Source organism: Oncorhynchus masou, chromosome 28 (assembly GCF_036934945.1).
Source record: "Oncorhynchus masou masou isolate Uvic2021 chromosome 28, UVic_Omas_1.1, whole genome shotgun sequence".
In the NCBI taxonomy this organism is placed as follows: Eukaryota; Metazoa; Chordata; class Actinopteri; order Salmoniformes; family Salmonidae; genus Oncorhynchus; species Oncorhynchus masou.
Window position 1 is genome coordinate 66,849,737 of NC_088239.1, and position 20,660 is coordinate 66,870,396.

The 20,660-nt window shown below is 44.7% G+C and overlaps 1 protein-coding gene and 1 pseudogene across 1 annotated transcript; both read right to left on the reverse strand.

The window, feature by feature from the left end:
• Positions 1-2,387: 2,387 nt before the first annotated feature.
• LOC135518117 (stanniocalcin) lies at positions 2,388-4,222 on the reverse strand. Its single transcript, XM_064943026.1, has 5 exons — positions 3,962-4,222; positions 3,531-3,673; positions 3,309-3,416; positions 2,907-3,010; positions 2,388-2,734 (listed from the first exon to the last, which is right to left on the reverse strand). The coding sequence occupies exons 1-5, from the start codon at positions 4,077-4,079 to the stop codon at positions 2,437-2,439; spliced, it is 771 nt and encodes a 256-aa protein (XP_064799098.1). The 5' UTR covers positions 4,080-4,222; the 3' UTR covers positions 2,388-2,436.
• Positions 4,223-12,861: 8,639 nt separating this feature from the next.
• Positions 12,862-20,660, reverse strand: part of LOC135517044 (cGMP-dependent protein kinase 1-like) — a 36,891-nt pseudogene continuing 29,092 nt past the window's right edge.

The following is a 20,660-nucleotide window of genomic DNA, read 5'->3' on the forward strand; positions in this document are numbered from 1 at the left end:
ACAATCCAGAAGGAATGGATCTGCTGTGATCCAAACCACCATTTTAGAAACAACTTTTTACTACAGCCATTTGTTTCTGAGTCAGTTGAGACAGGTATGTTTTACCACAAGTGTTCCTGGCATGTTGAAAGGAGACAATTTTATTTAACTAGGCAAGTCGGGTAAGAACAAATTCTTATTTACAATGACGGCCTACCCCAACAAACCCAGATGACACTGGACCAATTGTGCACCACCCTATGGGACTCCCAATCACAGCCGGATGTGATTCAGCATGGATTTGAACCAGAGACTGCAGTGACACCTCTTGCACTAAGATGCAGTGCCATAGAACGCTGCACCATTCGGGAGTAGGAGAGAGAGAAAGAAAAAGAGATAGAAGAGAGAGAAAAATCATGTTTTCTATGTCATTACTGAACACTTAGGGACTCATTAGCAGTATAGATGATTCTCTCTGGTACCCCCCCACCCTTCACACTGTTTGGGCCAACAACCTGATCACACACAATCATTGGCCATATTATTATTATTATGACATAACTGATCAGACTGATTGATAAAGGACCCATTATCATTATATTGTCAGTGGTATTATCTCAACACTTGATCACAATAAACAGGACATTTTGAACCACTGCTGTACACTGGTTTCCTGGACAGACTGGTTTGGAAAACCGGCCCTAAGTACTTGAACAGATGAGTATGTGAAAGCATAGAAACTGACTGAGAAAGTGGTGAGAAGACAGGTTTTACAGGCCTGTAATTTAGACTGCTGGCTATATGTGCAGAAGTCTGGTAAAGACATAGGCCTGGGGAGTTTGGCTGGGACTGGAGAGACATACCACAACTAGTCTTGCTGTACCAACGACTGGGCTGTACCAAGGTAGCACTGCCCCTGACCAGGGATCAGCCAACGAAGCACTGCCCCTGACCAGGGATGAGCCAACATAGCACTGCCCCTGTACAGGGATCAGCCAACATAGCACTGCCCCTGACCAGGGATCAGCCAACATAGCACAACCCCTGACCAGGGATCAGCCAACGTAGCGATGCCCCTGATCAGGGATCAGCCAATGTGGCGATGCCCCTGACCAGGGATGAGCCAACGTAGCTCTGCCCCTGACCAGGGATCAGCCAACGTAGCTCTGCCCCTGACCAGGGATCAGCCAACATAGCACTGCCCCTGATCAGGGATCAGCCAACATAGCACTGCCCCTGATCAGGGATCAGCCAACATAGCACAACCCCTGACCAGGGATCAGCCAACGTATCATTGCCCTGATCAGGGATCAGCCAATGTGGCGATGCCCCTGACCAGGGATGAGCCAACGTAGGGATCAACCACAGGACTATATTGCCACCCATTGGATTGAAATGGGAATGACAGCAAACTTAGAAAATACCTTAACCTCATACTACACCAATCCAAATTATTAAAGATCAATGTTTGAAACTGTGATCGTTTAATCACCAGTGAGTCTCAACACAAATCACCTCAGACAAAATTATGAAGATCACAACATTTATTCATAGCAGAGAGAATGACCCCAAGCCCCACGGTGTATAGTACCAGATGAGCACACATTCTCACACAGGACCTATGTCTTTACACACTGCAGGATCTTACAGTAACACAGATGAAGACAAGAGGGACGCGGTGAGTCCCACGACCAGCATGGTGACATCACACTGTCCCTCTGAGGTGGTGACATCCTCATAGAGCAACACATCAGCCAGTGACGTCATATCAGGATGTCAAACCCCACCCACCGGGGGAAACTCAAACCGAGTTACAACACAACATCAACATCATTAATAAACATTCTGTAAGAAAATAAATATCAATAATATTATTAGAATAATATTCCCATCGGTCTTTAATAACTGGTCAAAACGGGGAAGTTATGGCCGTAGTGCCACGTTGAAATCCAATGGAACTACAGTGATGGTTCGTTTTCTTAGGTGGCATTTGAAATGTTTCACTTGTTAATAATAAATGTTCAGACTTTTCAACAGCTCTCATGTTTAGTCGAACCTATTCTGAGCAGATATAATCCTCCACATTCAAGCTCTAGGTAACAGGTTTCATTTCCCCTTCATCAAGTATCAACCCACACAGAAATACCTTCAACAGCATTTACAGATAGATGCTTCCCCAAATCAAATACTACATTACAACAGCCCCAAACTTCCATTAATAATTTAGCCTTAATCATTTGAGGGTAAAGCTATGTGTGTGAAAATGTGTGTGTGTCAGTGTGCGTGTGAGTCAGTGTGTGTGTGAGCAAAGCTATCATGAGTGTGTTTTGTGTTTAAGGTAGCTGTGTGTGTGTGTGTGTGTGTGTGTGTGTGTGTGTGTGTGTGTGTGTGTGTGTACACACGTGAATGTATGCTTAAGGTATAAGTGGTGTGTATGTATGCCTCCTCTTCTCCAATCTACTCCATCTCTCTCTCCAATGCCTCCACAGAGCGTTTCCTAGCGAATAGGTGGGTGGGGTCTCTTCCTCTCATGCTGGGCTGGATCTTGAAGGAAGGAGGCGACCCCATTGGCCAGCGCCAGCCAGCGGGGGCTGAGTTAGGACCCTGGTTAGAACCCTGGGGGCAGTGTTTGTTCTGCAGCAGCTGGAAGAGAGTTTCCATGTCTGGCCCCAGCCTAGCAACAAGCCCTGCCCTGACCACAGCCACTGTCTCCTCATCACAGGCTAGCAAGGACTGGAGCAGAGTGCTGTAGTACCTGGAACACACACACACACACACACACCGTGTTATGACATACACACAGTACGAACAAATATAAAAATGTATGCACTCACTACTTTAAGTTACTCTGGATAAGAGCATCTGCTAAATGACTAAAAATGTAAAAGGTTAGACACACATACACCGCGACACACACAAAGGCTCACCTGTTGGGGAAGTGTGCAGGGACCTGCACCACCTCTCCAATGGCCTCAGGGTTAGAGCGAGCCACACCACAGATGTCCAGTCTACTGTAACACTCCTCCTGGACCTAAACACACACACACACACACACACACTAATTTAAACTCAGAAACTAGCACTTCATGTTGACACACAGTAAAGGACGACAAGTGGCCAAGTGGTTAAGAGTGTTGGGCCAATAACTGAAAGGTTGCTGGGTTGAATCCCAGAGCCAACTAAGTGAAATATCTGTCAATGTGCCCTTGAGCAAGGTGCTTAACTCCAATTGCTCTGGATATGACAAAAATGTAGAGCTCATTTCGGCACAGATAGGATGATATGAAGGCTGACATGGTGTGAATCTCTAATAAAGCAGAGGGACTGACCTCAGAAATCATTCTCTGGAAGACTCCACAGCGCCTGATGGTCTGAAAGACTTTAGACGTGACGCCGTTGGCAATACACCTCAGACTCTCCTTTACAAATGTCTTACCCTGCACACACACACACACACACACACGCACACACGCACACACACACTGGGTTAGAGACACTGAAGTGGGTCGTCAAAAAAGTGTGTGTGTGTGTGTGTGTGTGTGTAGGCTTACCTGTGTGTTAAAGGTAGCTGCGGTGTGAAAGAACAGTTGACAGATATCGTGCATGCCATCAGTGTCACAGGTAGAATTCTCCAGGCAGGCAAACGTACCACATCCCACGGCTAGAGCGCCATTCAAACACCTAGCCACATCCGCTAGAGAGAGAGAGAGAGAGAGAGAGAGAGAGAGAGAGAGAGAGAGAGAGAAAACTTTAGCAATGGTCCAGTCCTCTTGACAGAGGCTGTAATGGAATAAAGTAACATACATTAAGGAATTTGCCTATATCTCTAGCCATGGCAGTGTACATACTTTTAGAAGAAAGGCAACTTTCATAACCAACTCTTGTGCATGGACCTAATGCATTCTGTCTCTGCAAACTTTTCGAATAAGAACTGCGGTTGGAATATTTTTCACAGTTGGCTAACCAGATGTAGGCTACTCACAGGGGCTGTTGGATGAGAAGCGTGCACGGCGAGGAGAAGCTTCCTCCGGGTCGGTGTCGAAGGTGGCGGCAGTTCCCAGGACGAGGAAGACCGCGCACAGGCCGAATTTTGCGAGCATCTTGTCAGATGGTGATGTTCTTCGATGGGATAGGTTGGACAGGTCGGCTTGAATTGTCGGTGGCGAACAGTTGGGCTGTTGATATCTTGTTTGTTCACTGACCGGTGTTAGTTACGGGCTGTTTTTATAGCCGTTTTTACATACATCACTAGATAACCCACGGGTTTGTCCAATCAGCGCCCGGCATCTCCAGTGGGGGTCAGCGGCGCGCGCCAAAGAATGTTTCCACTGAGCTTGCGCTTTGGAACTTTTAAACTTTCCGTGCGGGGGCTTTATTTATTCATGATAGAACTTTCATTGTGAACACTGAAACTCTTGATGATTTTATTCCCAAGTGCACTGTGTTGCGAATTACTTAAGTAAAATACTATACTGAAACAGGTAGGGAGGGAGCAGGCCTCGAATCCTAGCCCGAAGTCCAATGCGCTATCGACTGTGCCCCAAAAACATGCTCAAGCAGCAGAGTCGTTATCCGCGTTAATAAACCCAGGGTCGTTATAATACTTTAAAAGTACTATTTAATTATTTTTTGGGGGGTATCTGTACTTGACTTTACTGTTTATATTTTGGACACTTTTACTTTTACTTCACTACATTCCTAAAGAATGTACTCCATACATTTTCCCTGACACCCAGAAGTGCAAGCTAAATTTTGAATGCTTAGCAGGACAGGAAATTGATCCAATCCACACACAAGAGAACATTCTTGGTCATCTTCTGCCTCTGATCTGGCGGGACTGACTAAACACAAATGCTTTGCTTGTAAATTACAGTTGAAGTCAGAAGTTTACACACACCTTAGCCAAATACATTTAAACTCAGTTTTTCACCATTCCTGACATTTAATCCCCAAATTCCTTGCTTTAGATCAGTTAGGATCACCACTTTATTTTAAGAATGTGAAATGTCAGAATAATAGTTGAGAGAATGAATTATTTCAGCTTTTATTTCTTTCATCACATTCCCAGTGGGTCAGAAGTTTACATACACTCAATTAGTATTTGATAGCATTGCCTTTACATTCTTTAACTTGGGTCAAACATTTCAGGTAGCCTTCCACAAGCTTCCCACAATAAATTGGGTGAATTTTGGCCCATTCCTCCTGACAGAGCTGGTGTAACTGAGTCAGGATTTTTAGGCCTCCTTGCTCGCACACACTTTTTCAGTTCTGCCCACAAATGTTCTGTAGGATTGAGGTCAGGGCTTTGTGATGGCCACTCCAATACCTTGACTTTGTTGTCCTTAAGCCATTTTGCCACAACTTTGGAAGTATGCTTGGGGTCATTGTCCATTTGGAAGACCCATGTGCGACCAAGCTTTAACTTCCTGACTGATGTCTTGAGATGTTGCTTCAATATATCCACATACTTTTCCATCCTTCTGATGCCATCTATTTTGTGAAGTGCACCAGTCCCTCCTGCAGCAAGGCACCCCCACAACATGATGCTGCCACCCCCGTGCTTCACGGTTGGAATGGTGTTCTTTGGCTTGCAAGGCTTCCCGTATTTCCTCCAAACATAACGATGGTCATTATGGACAAACAGTTCTATTTTTGTTTCATCAGACCAGAGGACATTTTTCCAAAAAGTACGATCTTTCTCCCCATGTGCAGTTGCAAACTGTAGTCTGGCTTTTTTATGGTGGTTTTGGAGTAGTGGCTTCTTCCTTGTTGAGCAGCCTTTCAGGTTATGTCGATATAGGACTCCTTTAACTGTGGATACTTTTGTACCTGTTTCCTCCAGCATCTTCACAAGGTCCTTTGCTGTTGTTTTGGGATTGACTTGCACTTTCTCGCACCAAAGTACATTCATTTGGGAGACAGAAAGCGTCTCCTTCCTGAGCTGTAATGATGGCTGTGTGGTCCCATGGTGTTTATACTTGCGTACTATTGTTTGTACAGATGAACGTGCTACCTTCAGCCGTTTGGAAATTGCTCCCAAGGATGAACCAGACTTGTGGAGGTCCAACATGCAGGTCCTGTGGAGTGTGGAGTGTGCCCCTGGCTAACTTTAAATACAAAACAAACAAAAACATTTTTTTTTTGCAATTACATTTACTTTTGATACTTATGTATATGTAAAACCCAATAATTTGAGACTTTTACTCAAGTAGTGTTTAACTGGGTGACTCACTTTTAGTTGAGTCATTTTCTATTAAGGTATCTTTACTTTTACTCAAGTATGACAATTGGGTACTTTTTCCACCACTGCAAGTGCATAGGGCGAGGTTACAAGAGTCTGCTGTGTTGAGAGAGACAAATGTTCAGGTCAGTTCGGGGGGGAAACAATATTTTTCTACAAAACCAGGAACGTTTCAGTATTGTGAAAAGACTAGCCTACAATTAGCTCAAGTTTAATTTAGAATGCTTCAGCTTTTTTAGCTTTATTTTTTAAACAATAGATCCCCATATCCTGGTTAAATTAGACCTAGGAAATAAAAATGTGTTGCTTTTAACAATTTCAGTCACGTTTCATTTGAAAGGTTCAATCGTGTAGGCTTCCTCGGCATACACATCACAGACAAACTGAAATGGTCCAACCACACAGACAGTGTGGTGAAGAAGGCGCAACAGTGCCTCTTCAACCTCAGGAGGCTGAAGAAATTTGGCTTGTCACCTAAAACCCTCACAAACTTTTACAGTTTCACAATCGAGAGCATCCTGTCAGGCTGTATCACCACCTGGTACGGCAACTGCACCGCCATCAACCGCAAGGCTCTCCAGAGGGTGGTGCGGACTGCCACCTAGCTTCTTCATGCATCGCACTGACAGAAACAAACATCTCTCTGGTAAGAAGAAGAGGGGGGGGGGGTGTATGCCTTATGATTAACGAGATGTGGTGTGATCATAACAACATACAGGAACTCAAGTCCCTTTGTTCACCTGACCTAGAATTCCTTACAATCAAATGCCGACCGCATTATCTACCAAGAGAATTCTCTTCGATCATAATCACAGTCGTGTATATCCCGCCCCAAACAGACACATTTACGGCCCTGAATGAACTTCATTTGACTCTATGTAAACTGGAAACCACATATCCTGAGGCTGCATTTATAGTAGCTGGGGATTTTTTTAACGTGGCTAATCTGAAAACAAGGCTCCCTAAATTTTATCAGCATATTAAATGCGTGACACGGGCTTGCAAAACCCTAGATCATTGTTACTCTAATTTGCGCGACGAATATAAATCCCTCCCCCGCCCTCCTTTCGGAAAATCTGACCATGACTCTATTTTGTTGCTCCCAGCCTATAAGACAGAAACTAAAACAGGAAGCACCCGTTCTCAGGTCTGTTCAACGCTAGTCTGACCAATCGGATTCTACGCTTCAAGATTGCTTCGATCACATGGACTGGGATATGTTCCGCATACCATCGGACAATAACATTGATGAATACACTGATTCGGTGAGCGAGTTTATTAGCAAATGCATCGGTGATGTTGTACCCACAGCGTCTATTAAAACAATCCCCAACTAGAAACGGTGGATTGATGGCAGCATTCGCACAAAACTGAATGCGCGAACCACTGCTTTTAATCAGGGCAAGGTGACCGGAAACATGACCGAATACAAACAGTGTAGCTATTCCCTCCGCAAGGCAATCAAACAAGCTAAGCGTCTGTATAGAGACAAAGTAGAGTCACAATTCAATGGCGCAGACATGAGAGGTATGTGGCAGGGTCTACAGTCAATCACAGACTACAAAAGGAAAACCTGCCCCGTCGCGGACCACGATGTCTTGCTCTCAGACAAACTAAACAACTTCTTTGCTCGCTTTGAGGAAAACACAGTGCCACTAACACGGCCCACCACCAAAACCTGCGGACTCTCCTTCACTGCAGCCAATGCGAGGAAAACATTTAAGCGTGTTAACCCTCGCAAGGCTGCCGGCCCAGACGGCATCCCTAGCCTCGTCCTCAGAGCGCTGACCAGCTGGCTGGTGTGTTTACAGACATATTCAATCAATCCTTATCTCAGTCGGCTGTTCCCACATGCTTCAAGAGGGTCACCATTGTTCCTGTTCCCAAGAAAGTGAAGGTAACTGAGCTAAATTACTAAATGAGTAGCACTCACTTCCGTCATCATGAAGTGCTTTGAGAGACTAGTCAAGGACCATATCACCTCCACCCTACCTGACACCCTAGACCTACTCCAATTTGCTTACCGCCATAATAGGTCCACAGACAACGCAATTGCAATCACACTGAACACTGCCCTAACCCATCTGGACAAGAGGAATACCTATGTAAGAATGCTGTTCATCGACGACAGCTCAGCATTTAACACCATAGTACCCTCAAAACGTGTCAATAAGCTCGAGACCCTGGGTCTCGACCCCACCCTGTGCAACTGGGTCCTGGACTTCCTGACGGGCCGCCCTCAGGTGGTGAGGGTAGGTAACAACATCTCCACCTCGCTGATCCTCAACACTGGGGCCCCACAAAGGTGTGTTCTCAGCCCTCTCCTGTACTCCCTGTTCATCCATGACTGCGTGGCCATGCACGCCTCCAACTCATTCATCAAGGTTGCAGACAACACTACAGTGGTAGGCTTGATTACCAACAACAACGAGACGGCCTACAGGGAGGAGGTGAAGGCCCTGGAAATGTGGTGTCAGGAAAATAACCTCACACTCAATGTCAACAAAACAAAGGAGATGATTGTGGACTTCAGGAAACAGCAGAAGGAGCACCCCTGTATCCACATCGATGGGACAGTAGTGGAGAAGGTGGAAAGTTTTAAGTTCCTTGGCGTACACATCACAGACAAACTGAAATGGTTCACCCACATAGACAGTGGGGTGAAAAAGGCACAACAGCGCCTCTTCAACCTCAGGAGGCTGAAGAATTTCACCAAAAAAACGTTTACAGATGAACAATCGAGAGCATCCTGTTGGGCTGTATCACCGCCTTGTATGGCAACTGCTCTACCCACAACCGTAAGGCTCTCCAGAGGGTAGTGAGGTCTGCACAACGCATCACCGGGGGCAATCTACCTGCCCTCCAGGACACCTACACCACCCGATGTCACAGGAACACCAAAAAGATCAAGGACAACAACCACCCAAGCCACTGCCTCTTCACCCCGCTATCATCCAGAAGGCAAGGTCAGTACAGGGACCGAGAGATTGAAAAACAGCTTCTATCTCAATGCCATCAGACTGTTAAACAGCCATCAGTAACATTTAGTGGCTGCTGCCAACATACTGACTCATCTCTAGCCACTTTAATAATGAAAAAATTGAAGACATAAATGTATCTCTAGCCACTTTAAACAATGCCACTTTTAATAATGTTTACATACCCAACATTACTCATCTCATATGTATACTGTACTTTACACCATCTACTGAATCTTGCCTATGCCGTTCGGCCATCGCTCATTTATATATTTAAATATACTTTTTCATTCCTTTACACTTGTGTGTATAATGTAGTTGTTGTGAAATTGTTACATTCGATTACTTGTTAGACATTACTGCATGGTCGGAACTAGTAGCGCAAGCATTTCGCTACACTCGCATTAACATCTGCTAAGAATGTTAATGTGACAAATAAAATTTGATTTGATCACCGGGGCCGAGAGACTGAAAAACAGCTTCTATCTCAAGGCAATCAGACTGTTAAACAGCCATCAGTAACACAGAGAGGCTGCTGCCTACATACAGACTCAAATCATTGGATCACTAGTCACTTTAAATAATGCCACTTTAATAATGTTTACATGTCTTACATTACTCATCTCATATGTATATACTGTACTTTATACCATCTATTACATCTTGCCTACGCTGCTCGGCCATTGCTCATCCATATATTTATTTGTACATATTATTATTATATTACATCCGTTTACATTTGTGTGTATAAGATAGTTGTTGTGGAATTGCTAGAGTACTTGTTAGATATTACTGCACTGTCGGAACTAGAAGCACAAGCATTTCGCTACACTCACATATGCTAACCATGTGTATATGTGACCAATACAATTTGATTTGAAAATCAGATCAATCATTGTGAACAGCATCAGCAGCACAATATAATGTTTACACTACTAACTGGCAGCATGTAGAATGGTTCAGCTGCACTCATCTCTCTCTCTCTCTCTCTCTCTTGTTACCCATCAGTTTATCTGAGCTCATAATAAGTTGCATGGACTCACTTTTTGTGCAATAATAGCATTCAACATGATTTTTGAATGACTACTTCATCTCAATTATCAGTCAAGTAATGAATTTCAACCACAAAGACCAGGGAGGTTTTCCAATGCCTCGCAAAGAAGGTCACCTATTGGTAGATGAGTAAAAGAAGAAAAAAGCAGACATTGAATAACCCTTTCAGCGTGGTGTACTTATTAGTTACACTTTGGATTGTGTAGCAATACAACCAGTCACTGCAAAGATACAGGCTTCCTTCCTAACTCAGTTGTCGGAGAGGAAGGAAACCACTCAGGGATTTCACCATGAGGCCAATGGTGACTTTAAAACAGTTAGTTTAAACTGTAACTGTGATAGGAGAAATCTGAGGATGGATCAACAACATTGTAGTTACTCCACAATACTAACCTAATTGACAGAGTGAAAGCAAGGAAGCCTGTACAGAATAAAAATATTCCAAAACATGCATCCTTTTTGCAACAAGGCACTAAAGTAATACTGCAAGAAATGTGGCAAAGAAATTCACTTTTTGACCTGAATACAAAGTGTTATGTTTAAATCCAATACAACACATTACTGAGTAGCATATTTTTAAGCATAGTGGTGGCTGCATCATGTTATGGGTATGCTTGTAATTGTTAAGGACTGGGGAGTTTTTCAGGATAAAACATACATGGAATGGAGCTACTGTAAGCACATCTACACTTGAGTACTTACGAAGGAGACAGTAAATGTTCCTGAGAGGCCGAGTTACAGTTTAGTCTAAAATTTACTTGAAAATCTATGGCAAGACCTGAAATGGTTGTCTAGTATTGATCAAGCAATTTGACAGAGCTTGAATAATTTTTTAAAGAATAATGGGCAAATGTTGCACAATCCAGGTGTTTAAAGCTCTTAGAGACTTACCCAGAAGTACTCACAGCTGTAACCGCTGCCAAAAGTGCTTCTACAAAGTATTGACTTATGTAAATGAGATATTTCTGTATTTCATTTGCAATAAATTAGCAATTTCTTTGAAAAACATGTTTTCACCTGGTCATTATGGGGCATTGTGTGCAAAGAATAATATATTTAATTTTTGAAGGCACTGTATGTGTGTTATCAGGGGGAAAGAGGTAATTTGTGAGGTGGCAGAGTTTCCAAGATGACCTGTGTTACCGGGGCAACTTCTTTGGATCTGACACACACACACACACACACACACACACACACACACACACACACACACACACACACACACACACACACACACACACACACACCTCTTCAGCCTATAATGAGTTAAATGATCTGATAAGGACCTCAGTGCTGTGACGTCTGAGAACGGAAAGGATCCTGTTTTACCTTTCATTAACTTTCCCCTCATTCACTCTCACACTCATTCTCACACTCTTCCTCTCATTATTTCCCAAATTCTTCCTTTCACACACACTGTCACCTCTCCCTCCTTCTGGGTGTTTCTGCATGACACTGTGTTAAGGTATTCAGAAATGTTATACAGGGTTTCAGGTTTTTATTTTGCTTTTATGTTATGACTAAATGTTGTGAAACTGTACACTATTCCCCTACCCATTCAGAACATATCAACACAAACAAATATCTAGAATATACTTTGTTTTGTAGCAAACTGTCATGAAGAGCATGTGAAAGCAACAGCTGATTGTCTAATTACCTGGAGATTCTATCATCCTCAGCTTACCCTGGCAGAGACAGCCTGTGTATCTGATAAACCCACCTGGTACACTTGGTAAACCTAGTACACCTGGTAAAAGCACCTACACCTAGGCAAGTTCACATTCAAATGATTTTTAAAGCCTTGAGACAATTAATACATGGATTGTTAGTGATGGAAAAAGCACCCAGTTGTCATACTTGAGTAAAAGTAAAGGAACCTTAATATAAAATGACTCAAGTAAAAGTGAAAGTCACCCAGTAAAATACTACTTCAGTAAAAGTCTTAAAGTATTTGGTTTGAAATATACTTAAGTTTCAAAAGTAAATATAATTGCATAAATATATTAAAGTATCTAAATTAATTCCTTAAATTAAGTAAACCAGAAGTCCCTATTTCTTTCACGTATAGCAAGGGGCACACTCCAACACTCAGACATCATTTGCAAACGAAGCATGTGTTTAGTGAGTCCAGAGGATCAGATGCAGTAGGGATGACCGGGAATGTTATCTTGATACGTGTGAATTAGACAATTTTGCTGTTCTGCTCACCATTCAAAATGTAACGAGTACTTTTGTGTGTCAGGGAAAATGTATGAAGTAAAAAGTACATTATTTGCTTTAGTAATGTAGTGAAGTAAAAGTAAAAATATAAATAATAAAGTACAAATACCCCATAAAACTACTTAAGTAGTACATTCAATTATTTTGACTTAAGTACTTTACACCACTGTGGATTGCGTATGTGTGCCATTCAGAGAGTGAATGGGCAAGACAAAAGATTTAAGTGCCTTTGAACGGGGTATGGTAGTAGGTGCCAGGCGCACCGGTTTGTGTCAAGAACTGCAATGCTGCTGGGTTTTTCATGTTCAACAGTTTCCTGTGTATATCAAGAATGGTCCACCACCATTCTAATGTTCCTAATGTTTGGTATACTCAGTGTGTGTTTTTAAGTCAGAACTCTAGATCCCAGCCAGACTCCTCATCTGGGGGCGGGTCCTCGTTGTCATCAGGGAAACAGTCAAAGTTTCCAGTATCCAGTGGACCCTTCACCTGGGAGAGAGGAGATAGTGCTGTGTGTGTGTGTGTGTGTGTGTGTGTGTGTGTGTGTGTGTGTGTGTGTGTGTGTGTGTGTGTGTGTGTGTGTGTGTGTGTGTGTGTGTGTGTGTGTGTGTGTGTGTGTAGTCACAGTAGGAGTGAAGGGAGGGGCCAGAGTTGCCTGTTGGAGTCCCTCCCAGTTAAAACCTTCAAACCACCTGGAGACAAACAGGTGGCAGTCACACCCAGAACCAAACAATCACACCTCTCCTTGTAGTATCAAGACGACCTGGGTTGTGTCCGAAATGGCACCCAATTCCCTATAAACTGCACTGCCTTTAACCAGAGCCCGATGTGGCCAATAGGATTCCATTTCAAGTGAAGGCCTGAAAAGTCAATTACTGACTCTTAGGCATAGAACTGAGGCGAAATCATACCTGTTGCTTCAACTGCTCTAGTGAGAATCATGCCTAGATGGTAGCTAAAGAATTCAACTTTATAGCAGAAAATATATTTCTATTCCATGCAGTCCTATTGGTAGGTAGGAACAGTAGTCATAATCACCATGGTAATTCGAACTTGTGTTTTTGGATGTCCTTCACCCCGTTCTTCTGTTTCCCCACCCTCTCAGATGGGTTGTCCCTGTGCAACACACACACGCACACACACACACACACACACACACACACACACACACACACACACACACACACACACACACACACACACACACACACACACACACACACACACACACACACACACTGCGCAAGCACCATTTGATGAAGTCTCTATGCTCGTGTGTATGCGTGTGTAACCTGCAGAGGCGTTTGATGAGGTTGGCAGCACTCTTGGAGATCTTCTTGGGGAACTCCACCATGTCAATTCCTCTCAGGATGATGTTATAGGTCTTCATAGGATCAGAACCAGAGAACGGAGGACTGGAGAAAGAGAGGGAGAGAGAGAGGGGCGGGAGGATGCCAGAGAAACATCAGCTTAACATTTAGACTAATAAAAAGACTAATACGATCTCATCTCTGACACACACAGGTGGGTGTACCTGCCGCTGAGCAGTTCGTAGATGAGTATCCCCAGGGACCAGCAGTCAACCGAAACATCATGTCCCTTGTTCAGAATGATTTCTGGGGCCAGGTACTCTGGAGTGCCACAGAATGTCCACGTCTTTTGACCAAGACCCACCTTCTTAGCAAAGCCAAAGTCGACCTGATACACACACATACGCAAACACGCACACGCACGCATGCACGCACACACACTACATTGGGAGCATTTCCTGTTTCTGTGTGTCTGCAAATTAAGAAAAACCACACTGCTGGTTTATTCAGAAACTGTATGTTGGGTCGGAGATGTTAACCGCAGGAAAAGGTGTGTGTGCGTGTACCAGTTTAGCATATCCTCTGTGGTCCAGTAGGATGTTTTCAGGTTCGAGGTCTCTGTAGATGATCACTCTAACATGGAGGAAGGACAAGGCCTCGACAATACAGCCTGTATAAAATCTTGTTGTGCCGTCATCAAATAAACCCCTGGAAGAGTCCAGATGAATTTATTTGAATAGTCCCCTATTATAGATGATCTATGGATGATCAAACTATCAACAAACTATAAAATGCATGTCTAGTGATATGCAACAAGTTACTAGGATTATGGCTAAGGTTAGAGCTAGGGTTAGGTTTCACGATAGGGTTATGGTTAGAGCTAGGGTTAGGGTTAGAGCTAGGGTTATGTTTATAGCCAGGGTTAAGGTTGGAGCTAGGGTTAAGGTTAGAACTAGGGTTAGGGTTAGAACTAGGGTTAGAGATAGGGTTAGGGTTAGAGCTAGGGCTAGAGCTAGGGTTAGGGTTAGAGCTAGGGTTATGTTTCACACTAGGGTTAGAGCTATGGTTATGTTTAGAGCTAGATCTAGAGCTAGGGTTATGTTTAGAGCTATGGTTAGAGCTAGGGTTAAGGTTAGAGCTAGGGTTATGTTTCACACTAGGGTTAGGGTTAGAGCTAGGGTTAAGGTCAGAGCTAGGGTTATGGTTAAAGTTAGGGCTCGAGCTAGGGTTAAGGTTAGAGCTAGGGTTAGGTTTCACGCTAGGGTTAGGTTTAGAGCTAGGGTTAAGGTTGGAGCTAGGGTTAGGTTTGAACCGGAATGTGGACATGAAGATAGGATTAGGGTTGTGGTTGAGGCTAGGGTTATTTCCTTGAGCTGGGGTTATGTTTCACGCTAGGGTTAGAGCTTGGGTTAAGGTTAGAGCTAGGGTTAGGGTTAGAGCTAGGGTTGGGGTTAGAGCTAGGGTTATGTTTAGAGCTAGGGTTATGTTTCACGCTAGGGTTAGGGTTAGAGCTAGGGTTATGTTTAGAGCTAGGGTTATGTTTAGAGCTAGGGTTAGAGCTAGGGTTATGTTTAGAGCTAGGGTTATGTTTAGAGCTAGGGTTAAGGTTAGGGTTAGGGTTACGTTTAGAGCTAGGGTTAAGGATAGAGCTAGGGTTATGTTTAGAGCTCGGGTTAAGGTTAGAGCTCGGGTTAGGGTTAGAGCTCGGGTTAGGGTTAGAGCTCGGGTTAGGGTTAGAGCTCGGGTTAGGGTTAGAGCTCGGGTTAGGGTTAGAGCTCGGGTTAGGGTTAGAGCTCGGGTTAAGGTTAGGGTTAGGGTTACGTTTAGAGCTAGGGTTAAGGTTAGAGCTAGAGCTAGGGTTAGAGCTAGGGTTATGTTTCACGCTAGGGTTAGGGTTAGAGCTAGGTTTATGGTTAGAGCTAGGGTTAGAGCAAGGGTTAAGGTTAGAGCTAGGGTTAGAGCTAGGGTTAGGGCTAGAGCTAGGGTTAGGCTTAGAGCTAGGGTTATGTTTCACGCTAGGGTTAGGGTTAGAGCTAGGGTTATGGTTAGAGCTAGGGTTAGAGCAAGGGTTAAGGTTAGAGCTAGAGTTAGAGCTAGGGTTAGGGCTAGAGCTAGGGTTAGGCTTAGAGCTAGGGTTATGTTTCATGCTAGGGTTAGGTTAGAGCTAGGGTTAAGGTTAGAGCTAGGGTTATGGTTTGAGCTAGGGTTAGGGTTAGAGCTAGGGTTAAGGGTAGGGTTGGGGTTAGGGCTAGAGCGAGGGTTAAGGTTAGAGCTAGGGTTAGTTTTAGAGCTAGGGTTAGAGTTAGAGCTGGGGTTAAGGTTGGAGCAAGGGTTAGGTTTGAACCGGGATGTGGACATGAAGTTAGGGCTAGGGTTGTGGTTGAGGCTAGGGTTAGGTTTGAACCAGGATGTGGACATGAAGGTAGGGTTAGGGTTAGGGTTGAGGCTAGGGTTAGGTCTGAACCAGGATGTGGACATGAAGTTAGGGTTAGGGTTGTGGTTGAGGCTAGGGTTAGGTTTGAACCAGGATGTGGACATGAAGGTAGGGTTAGGGTTAGCGTTGAGGCTAGGGTTAGGTTTGAACCAGGATGTGGACATGAAGTTAGGGTTAGGGTTGTGGTTGAGGCTAGGGTTAGGTTTGAACCAGGGTGTGGACATGAAGGTAGGGTTAGGGTTGAGGCTAGGGTTAGGTTTGAACCAGGATGTGGACATGAAGTAAGGGTTAGGGTTGTGGTTGAGGCTAGGGATAGGTTTGAACCAGGATGTGGACAAGAAGTTAGGGTTAGGGTTGTGGTTGAGGCTAGGGTTAGGTTTTAACCGGGATGTGGACATGAAGTAAGGGTTAGGGTTGTGGTTGAGGCTAGGGTTAGCGCTGAACCGGGAAATGCTACTTACTAGCCCATTCCCAACAATGCAGAGTTAAAAAGTAAGAAAAATATTTGCTAAAGAAAAAGGTAAATGGTAAAACAATAAAATAACAATAACAAGGCTATATTTTTATTTATTTTATTTTATTTCACCTTTATTTAACCAGGTAGGCTAGTTGAGAACAAGTTCTCATTTGCAACTGCGACCTGGCCAAGATAAAGCATAGCAGTGTGAACAGACAACACAGAGTTACACATGGAGTAAACAATTAACAAGTCAATAACACAGTAGAAAAAAAGGGGAGTCTATATACAGTGTGTGCAAAAGGCATGAGGAGGTAGGCGAATAATTACAATTTTGCAGATTAACACTGGAGTGATAAATGATCAGATGGTCATGTATAGGTAGAGATACTGGTGTGCAAAAGAGCAGAAAAGTAAATAAATAAAAACAGTATGGGGATGAGGTAGGTGAAAAAGGGTGGGCTATTTACCAATAGACTATGTACAGCTGCAGCGATCGTTTAGCTGCTCAGATAGCACATGTTTGAAGTTGGTGAGGGAGATAAAAGTCTCCAACTTCAGGGATTTTTGCAATTTGTTCCAGTCACAGGCAGCAGAGTACTGGAACGAAAGGCGGCCAAATGAGGTGTTGGCTTTAGGGATGATCAGTGAGATACACCTGCTGGAGCGCGTGCTACGGATGGGTGTTGCCATCGTGACCAGTGAACTGAGATAAGGGGGAGCTTTACCTAGCATGGACTTGTAGATGACCTGGAGCCAGTGGGTCTGGCGACGAATATGTAGCGAGGGCCAGCCGACTAGAGCATACAAGTCGCAGTGGTGGGTGGTATAAGGTGCTTTAGTGACAAAACGGATGGCACTGTTATAAACTGCATCCAGTTTGCTGAGTAGAGTGTTGGAAGCAATTTTGTAGATGACATCGCCGAAGTCGAGGATCGGTAGGATAGTCAGTTTTACTAGGGTAAGTTTGGCAGCGTGAGTGAAGGACGTTTTGTTGCGGAATAGAAAGCCGACTCTTGATTTGATTTTCGATTGGAGATGTTTGATATGAGTCTGGAAGGAGAGTTTACAGTCTAGTCAGACACCTAGGTACTTATAGATGTCCACATATTCAAGGTCGGAACCATCCAGGGTGGTGATGCTCATCGGGCATGCGGGTGCAGGCAGCGATTGGTTGAAAAGCATGCATTTGGTTTTACTAGCGCTTAAGAGCAGTTGGAGGCCACGGAAGGAGTGTTGTATGGTATTGAAGCTCGTTTGGAGGTTAGATAGCACAGTGTCCAAGGACGGGCCGGAAGTATATAGAATGGTGTCGTCTGCGTAGAGGTGGATCAGGGAATCGCCCGCAGCAAGAGCAACATCATTGATATATACAGAGAAAAGAGTCGGCCCGAGAATTGAACCCTGTGGCACCCCCATAGAGACTGCCAGGGGACCGGACAGCATGCCCTCCGATTTGACACACTGAACTCTGTCTGCAAAGTAATTGGTGAACCAGGCAAGGCAGTCATCCGAAAAACCGAGGCTACTGAGTCTGCCGATAAGAATATGGTGATTGACAAAGTCGAAAGCCTTGGCAAGGTCGATGAAGACGGCTGCACAGTACTGTCTTTTGTCGATGGCGGTTATGATATCGTTTAGTACCTTGAGTGTGGCTGAGGTGCACCTGTGACCGGCTCGGAAACCAGATTGCACAGCGGAGAAGGTACGGGGGGATTTGAGATTGTCAGTGACCTGTTTGTTGACTTGGCTTTCGAAGACCTTAGATAGGCAGGGCAGGATGGATATAGGTCTGTAACAGTTTGGGTCCAGGGTGTCTCCCCCTTTGAAGAGGGGGATGACTGCGGCAGCTTTCCAATCCTTGGGGATCTCAGACGATATGAAAGAGAGGTTGAACAGGCTGGTAATAGGGGTTGCGACAATGGCGGCGGAAATAGAGGGTCCAGAAATAGAGGGTCCAGATTGTCAAGCCCAGCTGATTTGTACGGGTCCAGGTTTTGCAGCTCTTTCAGAACATCTGCTATCTGGATTTGGGTAAAGGAGAACCTGGAAGGGCTTGGGCGAGGAGCTGTGGGGGGGGGGGGGGAGCTGTTGGCAGAGGTTGGAGTAGCCAGGCGGAAGGCATGGCCAGCCGTTGAGAAATGCTTGTTGAAGTTTTCGATAATCATGGATTTATCGGTGGTGACCGTGTTACCTAGCCTCAGTGCAGTGGGCAGCTGGGAGGAGGTGCTCTTGTTCTCCATGGACTTCACAGTATCCCAGAACTTTTTGGAGTTGGAGCTACAGGATGCAAACTTCTGCCTGAAGAAGCTGGCCTTAGCTTTCCTGACTGACTGCGTGTAATGGTTCCTGGCTTCCCTGAACAGTTGCATATCGCGGGGACTATTTGATGCTATTGCAGTCCGCCACAGGATGTTTTTGTGCTGGTCGAGGGCAGTCAGCTCTGGAGTGAAACAAGGGCTGTATCTGTTCTTAGTTCTGCATTTTTTGAACGGAGCATGCTTATCTAAAATGGTGAGGAAGTTACTTTTAAAGAATGACCAGGCATCCTCAACTGACGGGATGAGGTCAATGTCCTTCCAGGATACCCGGGCCAGGTCGATTAGAAAGACCTGCTCACAGAAGTGTTTTAGGGAGCGTTTGACAGTGATGAGGGGTGGTCGTTTGACCGCGGCTCCGTAGAGGATACAGGCAATGAGGCAGTGATCCCTGAGATCCTGGTTGAAGACAGCGGAGGTGTATTTGGAGGGCCAGTTGGTCAGGATGACGTCTATGAGGGTGCCCTTGTTTACAGAGTTAGGGTTGTACCTGGTGGGTTCCTTGATGATTTGTGTGAGATTGAGGGCATCTAGCTTAGATTGTAGGACTGCCGGGGTGTTAAGCATATCCAAGTTTAGGTCACCTAAAAGAACAAACTCTGAAGCTAGATGGGGGCGATCAATTCACAAATGGTGTCCAGGGCACAGCTGGGAGCTGAGGGGGGTCGGTAGCAGGCGGCAACAGTGAGAGACTTATATCTGGAGAGAGTAATTTTCAAAATTAGTAGTTCGAACTGTTTGGGTATGGACCTGGTAAGTATGACATTACTTTGCAGGCTATCTCTGCAGTAGACTGCAACTCCTCCCCCTTTGGCAGTTCTATCTTGACGGAAGATATATACTAGGAGTACCAGTACCAAGTCAATGTGCAGGGGTACGAGGTAGTTGAGGTAATTGAGGTAATACAGTAGGTTCATGTAGGTAAGGGTTAAAAGTAACTAGGCAATCAGAATATATAATAAACAGAGTAGCAACAGCGTATGTTATGTGAAAAATGTGAAAGAGTGTCTTTGTGTGTGTGTGTGTGTGTGTGGCATCAATATGCAGGTGTGTGTGAGCATCTGTAGTGAGTGTATGTGTGTGTGAGCGTCTGTAGTGAGTGTATGTGTGTGTGAGCGTCTGTAGTGAGTGTATGTGTGTGTGTGTTGGAGTGTCAGTGTTGTGAGCATAGAGCCAGTGCAAGAGAGTCAGTGCCAAAAAAATAAGAACTGTTGAACTGTTCAGCAGTCTTATGGCTTGGGGTAGAAGCTGTACAGGAGCCTTTTGGTCTCAGACTTGGCACTCAGGTACCGCTTGCCGCGCGTTAACAGAGAGAACAGTCTAGGATTTGGGTGGCTGGAGTCTTTGACAATTTTTAGTGTCTTCCTCTGACACTGCCTAGTATAGAGGTCCTGGATGGCAGGGAGTTCGACCCCAGTACTGGGCCAAACACATTACACTCTGTAGCGCCTTGCAGTCAGTTGCCAAGTAGTTGCCGAGCAGGTGATGCAGCCAGTCAAGATACTCTCAATGGTTCAGCTGTATAACTTTTTGAGGATCTGAGGGCCCATTACAAATCTTTTCAGACTCCTGAGGGGGAGGAGGCGTTGTTGTGCCTTCTTAATGACTGTGATGATGTGTTTGGACCATGATAGGTCCTTAGTGATGTGGACACCGAGGAACTTGAAGCT